This window comes from Lactuca serriola, chromosome 3 (assembly GCF_051521515.1).
Source record: "Lactuca serriola cultivar US96UC23 chromosome 3, Lser_US96UC23_V15, whole genome shotgun sequence".
In the NCBI taxonomy this organism is placed as follows: Eukaryota; Viridiplantae; Streptophyta; class Magnoliopsida; order Asterales; family Asteraceae; genus Lactuca; species Lactuca serriola.
Window position 1 is genome coordinate 9,879,363 of NC_136410.1, and position 8,566 is coordinate 9,887,928.

Here is an 8,566-nt window from a genome sequence, read left to right on the forward strand (position 1 = left end):
AATTTGGGGGTGTTGGTGGTGGGTAATGAGAAGAATGGTGATAGGTTGGGACTCGGGGTTAATCGTTGAATGCTCCAGGTGCTGTTCAACATCAGATTCGATTACTTCTCCATTTTTTCGATTTTGATAGTTTCGGGTTTTCATCTTCATCAGATGGTGGCTCCGCAGCAGAGTCTGAGCAATACTAATTCCGGCCTGTCCAGTAGCTCCAAGAAAAAACACCGTATTCGGATCCTTACGTCTACCAAACAAAGAACCCGAAAATGATGGATTACTCACAACTGGAATCAACGATTTCGTATCAGAAACCTTCCCGAAGTTGAAATTGAACCAAAATCGATTCTCGTTTTCACCTTCTCTGGCAGAAGATACATCGGATTTCTTCACACATACGATTAATCTCCTAGGGTTTTTGAGTGAGCGAGACTGGTGCAAGGTGTAGTGGCAAGGAGAAATGAGTTAGAGGTGAGAGTCGGACATGTATATTACCTTTGAATCCGGTTGCAGGTAACAAAAGAGTATTTTAAAACATGGAAATGAGAGTTTATTACTTTAATGTGCAAAAAAATAGTTTAGTGACCTTTTAAAACAAACGCCAAAAGTTTGATGGGCTAATATGATATTTGCCCCCCAAAAAGCTTGAAAAATAACTTATAAGCTAGATGCAACATATCAAACATAGTCTTTATTATATATCGGTTAATGCATTCTTTTCTTTTTTTAACAACTTAAAGATTTTATAAACAACTAGCAAGGAGCTAAAAAAAATAATTATAAATAGATATTCAACAAAGAGTTTTGTAACCACAAATACCATTGAATCAAAATGTTCTTATTTCTAGAGGTAAACCACTCAAACAAATTGAGAACAATCTTTTCCATAACGACATTTGTTGGAAAATTCGAACTTGGAAACACGGCGTTGTTTCTGTACCGCCACAACATCCAAATAGCTAAAAGAATGATTACATCCAACGCCTTTCTTTTGTTCCTAGAGAACGGAACCGTATCAACCCAAGACATAAATTCAACTATATTGATTGGAGGAGGGAACGTTGAATCCACCCATCTAGTAGTCTCACTCTACACCTGGACCGTAATCTCACAGAAAACAAAAACATGATTACCATCCTCCATCGCATTCTCACATAAAGGGAAAATTAGAAACGGGATATCAATACCATGATTACTTATTGGTTCTAGTTTGAATGTCATTCAAAAGAACCTGTCACATCAAAACAATAAGCTTAATCAGGACTTACTTATTCCAATGTGTAGTTACCGTGGTCACATGTAAACTTAAGTCATCAATTAGTTGTCTAGTATAGTTAACCAAGAAGGCACCATCAGGGGCCAAATCCGAATCCAACTCTGATCCCACAACCACCTCTGGAAGCCTATCAACCAAACTGACATCTGAAGCGCCTCCACTCCACCTTGAACCTCGGGTTTCCACTAATATTTTTTGTGTTCTATTTTGTGATTTCTTATGTCCCAAGTATATATCATCATATTCATAACAAGTGTTATCATATTCATCTTTCCAAAACCCTTTACCCTAATTGATTTTTCTCGTAAGGGTTCCTTAATAAATTCCTTCCATGGCTTCCATGTAGTATGATCTTCCGCTTTTAGACCACGACACCATATTTTCCCTATTGCAAGTAAAGATTATAAACCTATTGACTTAATCTGATTATAATGATATATAAGATGCTTTTGAAAGCAAGAGACAAACTGATTGTTCCGGAGGAAATGTGTATTTTGAATCATCCATAATCCATAAGGTTTCATTGTTGATTGAACTATTTTGGGTTTTGGGGTCATTTTCTTTTCAGTTGTTCCATGTATTGCGGATTTTGCTTCAAATGATCCACGATGTTTGGAAGATACTACGTACTTTTAGAGGCCTTCAGTTTCCGAGTGTTAGGATCTCGAGATCCTATCACTAACTCATTGAAGAAAATAAATTTGAAGATCGTTCGTCTTGTTCAAGCAAATGATATCGTAAGGTAGTTTGATGCATATGGCGTTGTAAGGTATTTTTTTCCCTATTTGATATCATAAGGAGTTTGAGCGCTAGGCAATTTTTAGTCAAATTATGTTTAGGTCGCACAGCATTTGATTTGAAGTTTTTACTTCTTTAATGTTTCATCTCTAATTCAGATAGTCGATAGTCGGTAAGGTTGCAGTTTATTTTGGGAACATGTTATATGCTATGGTATCAAGACCATATTTGCATGAGTTTGACATTGTTACATTTTTTTATGCATTTATAATAATTAGAAAGTATTTTTTTTTAGCTAATTGCAAAGAATTTAAGTTTGAAGGGTTCTTATATGATGGCATTTGGGTGATTTGGTCGATCACCATGTTTTTTTCGTCTATGTCTGTTCGAGAGACATTAGTCCATTGTGGTTTTTTGGTGCTACGGTTTTTTTTTATTATTATTTATGAAGATTTGAAGTTTTTAATGCTGAAGATGGAATTCATGTCAAGATAGATATTATTGCATGATATGATATGAGACAAACTCCCCTTTTTCTTTTTCCACAAAGGTTTCCACCATATTTTACATTATATTTTATCATTTCTTCATTTCTTGTGTCCACGTATCATCATATCATATTAATAATAAGACGTTCTCTGAGAAACTTTTAATATACTATTTTGTATTTTCTTTATCGGATTCAACACTGCTTTCGCAGGCTTTTAATCATACTTTTTAGCTCCATGCCATATCATGTTGTGTATACTATCAAGAAACACCGCTCTTTAATCTTTATGCATAAAGTACAAATTGGGGCCTACCAATTATGAGAAAAGAATCCAATTTTGCAACAGAGAACACAGAATGCCAAATGAAGTGAATAAAGCACGAATCCCTTGATATATGTGCAACTTTATAACAACTCTTTCATTCAAGATTTGTATTCACAAACTCATAAATTTATAAATATATTAGTAAAACACACAACAAGATTTAATGCAAAGTAGAGCAAAACCATGGACTGATTATTGGGAGGCTTAACATGCTAATCTACATGGTACATGTAATATCTTAGAGAAAACCTGGAAGAAAAAAAAAACATTTATACCAATTTACATATTTCGTATGATGCAAGATAATCCATGTACCTTGTGCTAACATTTCTTTGCGTTTTTGAGGTTTCTTAGAGTCATTACAAGCTGTTGCCTTTCACCCTCTACCTCTGCAAACTTTAGACTTATTTCTGAATATCTTTCTTGCATTTCCTTCAATTCTACTTCCATCAACTTGTTTCTGTTCGATAATGTCTCAAAAAATTCTTGATTTCCAGTCTTGTTAATCTCGGATTTAATGGCATCATCACTACATCAAATGAGATAAAAAGATCAGTTTCTAAGGTTCAATTTAAATTTCCATACTATAGTTAATGGATTTTTGGTTCAACATATGTACCTTATTATGTCTTGATCAAGAACCTCTAATCGTCTTTCCAACTCTTGGATTTTTTGTTGAAGATCTTTCTCTTTCTCTAGAAAAGAAGCTTCAGAAAGCTCTAATGCAGTTTCTTTAAGCTTTATTTGACCCTGATGATCATATAAAGGTTCTAAGATTAGTAGCTCATTCTAGTCTATTTTTGAGCTACAAAAGATAATAAAGGGGTATAAAAATTTACCTCAAGTAGTTTGATTTTGTCCTTCATATTGGTAATCTCTTTTGGGCCACGAGAAGCAGGAACAGGTTTATTGTTTCTAGGGGTTGTTTTGGTATTACTATTACAATCCTTGAGCTTTTTCTCTATGCTGCTGATTGTTTCATCTTTCTTCTTGAGATCATTATTTAGTTGAGATACCTTCTTCATCAAATTTCCTTTCTCTAATTCATACTCTTTAACAAACTGTTTCATTTCATTACATCGAGATTTTAAACGTTCAATCTCAGATTGCAGCCTTTCAACTTCATTCTCCTTATCTTTCTTAACATTTCTCACCTCACTCAACTCCTTTCTTAAACTCTCCACTTCCATTTTTACCATATGACCCTCATCGTCAAGATTCTTTCTTTCATCTTGAAGATTTCCAATCTGTACTTCCATATCTTTTAATTGTTTTGACTTTAGGTTTATTTGGTTTGAAAGATCAACCAGTTTGTCTTCATATTGGTCACCAACATACTGCAACTCCTCTTGGACTTCTTTAAGCATCTCTTCAAGGTGTCTTTTTTCTACCTGGAGTTGATAAGCTTCATACATGGCTTTCATGGCTGCATTCTCGTTTTCTTTAAAAGCCGAAGCCATTTCTGTTGATAGCCTTCTAAATTCCTCCTGAAGTTTCCCTGCTGTATTAGCATTCTGCAGTTTCACCTTTCTTAAATTTTCCTCTGACCGAATCGCCCTCTGCTCCTGCTCGACTTTTGCACGCACAAGATCTTCCATATCCGCTTCAAACCCAAGAGCTTGATTCTCCAAATCTTCCTCAAGATTCTTCACATGGGTTTCGAGTTCTTTGATGGTAAGAATCGATTTCAACAATTCTTTGGATTTCATTTTGAGCTCATTGTCTAAATGATCTATCTGGGATTCGAGTTCGTTTACAGAGGCGTAAGGAGATGAACATTCGTATTGCATCTTTAACTGTTCTTGAAGTTGACTTTGTTCCAGTTTGCAAGACATGTCATGGTTTTCTTGCTTCAAGATCTCGTAATCGAGTGCGATCTGTTCCATTTGTGTTTCGAGCTCTTCTTTATCTCTCTTGTATAACTCTATTTCATTATAAAGATCGATTATCTTTTGTTCCTGTAAATATGCATCTTTTAAGCCGCTATGTTCTCTAACAATCTCTTCTAAAGCCTTTTGATCTTCATCATCATCTGTCTTGGATTTAGAGTTGACTTCTTGCGACTTTGGAGCAATAGAAGATTTCTGTTCTAGCATCTCATCGAGGTCCCGAACAGCAAGAATCAACTCTGCATTTGATTCTTGAGTTTTCTGAAGTTGTAATCGAAGATTGGAATTCAAATCCTTTTCATAATTCAATTCTTGTTTAAGCTCATCAACAAGAACCCATGGATCCCCTCCTGAATTACCATTGACTTTGACTTCTGTGGGTTTCTGATACGCCTTCATCTTTGCACACTCCTCCTTAAGGAAAGCTACTTCCCGTGAAAGATCTTGACTCTTTTTGCTTTCTTTCACAATTTGCTTACGAAGGGTTTGTAGTTCCATCTCTGACATATCAGCTTGCCTAGCAAAAACTGCAACTTCTTCTTGGAGCTTTTTTATTATGGCATCTGGAGAATCTTCATCAGATGTTTCTCTTGAAAGGGTTTCTCTTGGACTTATTACAGAAGAATCATCGGTGCTTAATTCATGAGGTGAAGCATCTAACCAATCCCATTGTGATGATGATTTTCGATGCTGTTCTTCATAGATTGTTGTTGTTGAGGATTCACAAGCCGATTTATTATTAGTGTTTTTAGGTTCAGGGTCTCGTGGGGTGTCAAGTCCAGAGCTGCTGTCCGAACATGACAGAGTGATATCAGATCCAATGGATGCCCTGCAATCTCTGTTAATGTTATCACTCATACCCCCATGATCCTGATTAAAGATGACATTCAATATTAAAAGATGTTTATGAACATAAAATCCATCATTAAAGGTGAAATAGAGCTCACTTCAATAGGATCAACTCGGATGCTTTCTTCTATATCAACATTCGTGCTTTCACTAACATCAACATCCCTGTAAATTTTACAGCTAGATGTTCAGAATTTTGATAAGTGAAAAAGATTCAACAAAGCAAAACATCAAGAAATGCATGTATACCTTTGATCTTGCACCCTTTGAATTGATATCTAATCAAAACAACATCTACAACCATTAAGCTTGAAAGAAATAATCCACTAAAAGATTTTGAGAAATTGAGATGAAGAAGGGAACTAACATGCAATAGACTTGTGGATTTCGTATTTTTGAGAGGAAGAGATAGAGAAGAAAGCTTTGTAGCCTCAGCATAACTTGCAAAATCAATTGAAACTTCTCCAACAACACCAAAAACCGAAGAACCCTACAAAATGTGAAAATCCCAACAAAAATCAGAAGTAATTTTCAATCAAGTTTCTTGGTTTAGAAGCATAGAAACTATTTAGTACCGTTGCTACAACAAAACGATAGATTTTGTCATTGAATTTTCCAGTTTTTTGATCTTGAGTGAACTTCACAGTTTCATAATGTGGCTTTTCCCAGTAACAACTTCCATCTCTAACTTTTGCTTTATCTAATCTTGTTGTTGGCTTTCCAACATCATTAGGAATCACAGCTATCATCAAAGCATCTGCTCCAACCTGTGTTAACTGAATACAGAAATAATAATTCTTGTAAGGTAACAAATTAATATATGAATCTTTTTAAACACTTAGCTGCCTAGAAAATGTAATAAAACAAGAATCATTGTGAATCTTATTGTTTACAGTTACCCAATTGATCTTTATATCAGAAAACTACCAATAGTTGGGTTGTTCATATATTAGTTAACGTTTATTAAAGCATGTTGGAACATAATCATGGTTTTGTAAATTCCATTAGCTATGAACAAGATCTCCTGACTTTCACAAGTGAAACAAAACCCTGAGATATGGAACAAAGTTTCCATTGCCCAGGCTTGACAAGAACAGAATTCATAGACGCCATAGTTGACCATAAGAAAAGTAGGAGGTGAGCAATAATAGAATCTCCCTTTTTCGTTTGATTTCTTTGGCAATATAAGATGAAAAAAAAAATAGCTGAAATGTTCCAGTTTTATTAATTTCTTAATAATATAACTTCATATTTTCAAGGAGAATGCCTGATAAAAGTTAAGTTCCAAAGTTCATCTCTTTCAGGCAATTTAGCAAACACGTTATGTGCACTTGTGCAAACAGTCTTTTACATATACACGCACACACACACACACATGTGTGTAAGTGCACATGAAGATACATAACCTGAGTAGCATGAAACTGCAATTTAAATACAGCTTTGATTTTGTTCTTGTCGCTCCTCCATCTCGCCGACTTGAACATTTTCTCTCCCTGTATCTTCTTCTCTCTCTATGCAAATATGATGCTCAAATTCCACATTTGCAAGTAAAATACTTCATGGTTCCCCTGGGCTAAGACAATAACTTTCTGCAACCTCATCGGAGCTCCGACAAAGCTGCCGGAAAATCGTCAAATCCTTTTGTTACAGCACACCAATCTTGAAAACAACACAACCCCAACAGGAATCGGCTCAAGATCAATTCTTCTACACCTTATATAACAAATACCCAATTTAATTCATAAAATGGGAAGCTCAGAGATTATAATAAAAACCGACTTGACACAATAGTGACAATGCAAGTCCGACCCAGTGAAGATATGAGGATATTTTCGGGTCAGAGAGGTTTTCACATTGAAGAACTCGTGAATGTATTTAAGAATGAGCTTGAAAGCTCACACGCAAACACAGCAGATCTAAAAAAAAAAGTCTTTTCTCTCTCTCCCTCTCTCTCTCATTCTCTCTGAATAAACAAATCCAAGAATTTGTGCATCTATAGTTTGTTGGAAAATTTATTAAATGCCGTGGCTACATCATAAATTAATAAATAAAGAAGGGTTTGGTGACAAATTACATAAAAGGGAAAAAGGAACCTTCTCTAAGATTTTTATACTAAAAGATTCTTTTCTTTCGTTCAAGAAAATAAATTACTTGTTAGAATTTCCTAAAACAAATGAATGAGATAAATAATGTTAAAGGGGTCGAACACATTGAAAATGAAAACAAATTTATATAATTTTAAATATTATAATGGCTTTGTCTAAAATAGTTAAATAACAACCATGATTAACATATTAATATAAAAAGACAAAAGAATACTAATAAGTCACTAATTGACTCATGTTAAAAAACAAAAACAGGTTATTAGCTTTAACTTTTAAGAGTAAATTAGAGCATTTTATATTGCTTTTTTCCTTTATCATATCATATTTCCAATAATTTTATTAAATTACTAATAAAAATTATTTTCAATCATTGATTTTTTTTAAGTTATAAATTAACCAACTATCAACCATTTTTATGAAATATTTTAATAAATTTTTTCGTGTAATTTATTAATTTTAAATACATGTAATATTCATAGAATTAGGAAGTATTGGAAAATGATTCTTTGTGATTGTCAAAAAATAAATAAATAAATAAATAAAATTATGGGTTTGTTCAAAAATATTTGGTGGTACATTAGTGATCCAATTTTAGATTTTTTTAGTGAATTTGGTCTCTATAAAATTAAAATTACTTTTATGCCCTTATAAATTTTTTTCTAACTTTTTAAACTTAAAACAAAAAAAAAACAGATAACTCATCCCCTCTTCCATATTTATCAGAGAAACCCCTTCATTACCGGCTCCACCCTCCATCATTGGTGCAACCTTTTGCCCGGAATAACCGTCGACAGCCGCAAATCTCGCCATAAGCCACCGCCAACGTTGCCATCTGATAGTGCCCTCTTCTATCTCTCATCCAATTCGCCGCTGCCACCTATGCCATACACTTTGGTCTCC

The 8,566-nt window shown here is 34.2% G+C and overlaps 1 protein-coding gene across 1 annotated transcript; it reads right to left on the minus strand.

Annotated features, from left to right (window-relative positions):
• Window positions 1–2,996: 2,996 nt before the first annotated feature.
• LOC145091434 (uncharacterized) lies at window positions 2,997–7,558 on the minus strand. The gene is made up of 8 exons (XM_079029146.1): window positions 6,968–7,558; window positions 6,137–6,337; window positions 5,929–6,051; window positions 5,811–5,839; window positions 5,660–5,726; window positions 3,663–5,582; window positions 3,443–3,573; window positions 2,997–3,352 (listed from the first exon to the last, which is right to left on the minus strand). Exons 1-8 carry the CDS (start codon window positions 7,043–7,045, stop codon window positions 3,145–3,147), a joined length of 2,757 nt encoding a protein of 918 aa, XP_078885272.1. The 5' UTR covers window positions 7,046–7,558; the 3' UTR covers window positions 2,997–3,144.
• Window positions 7,559–8,566: the final 1,008 nt, after the last annotated feature.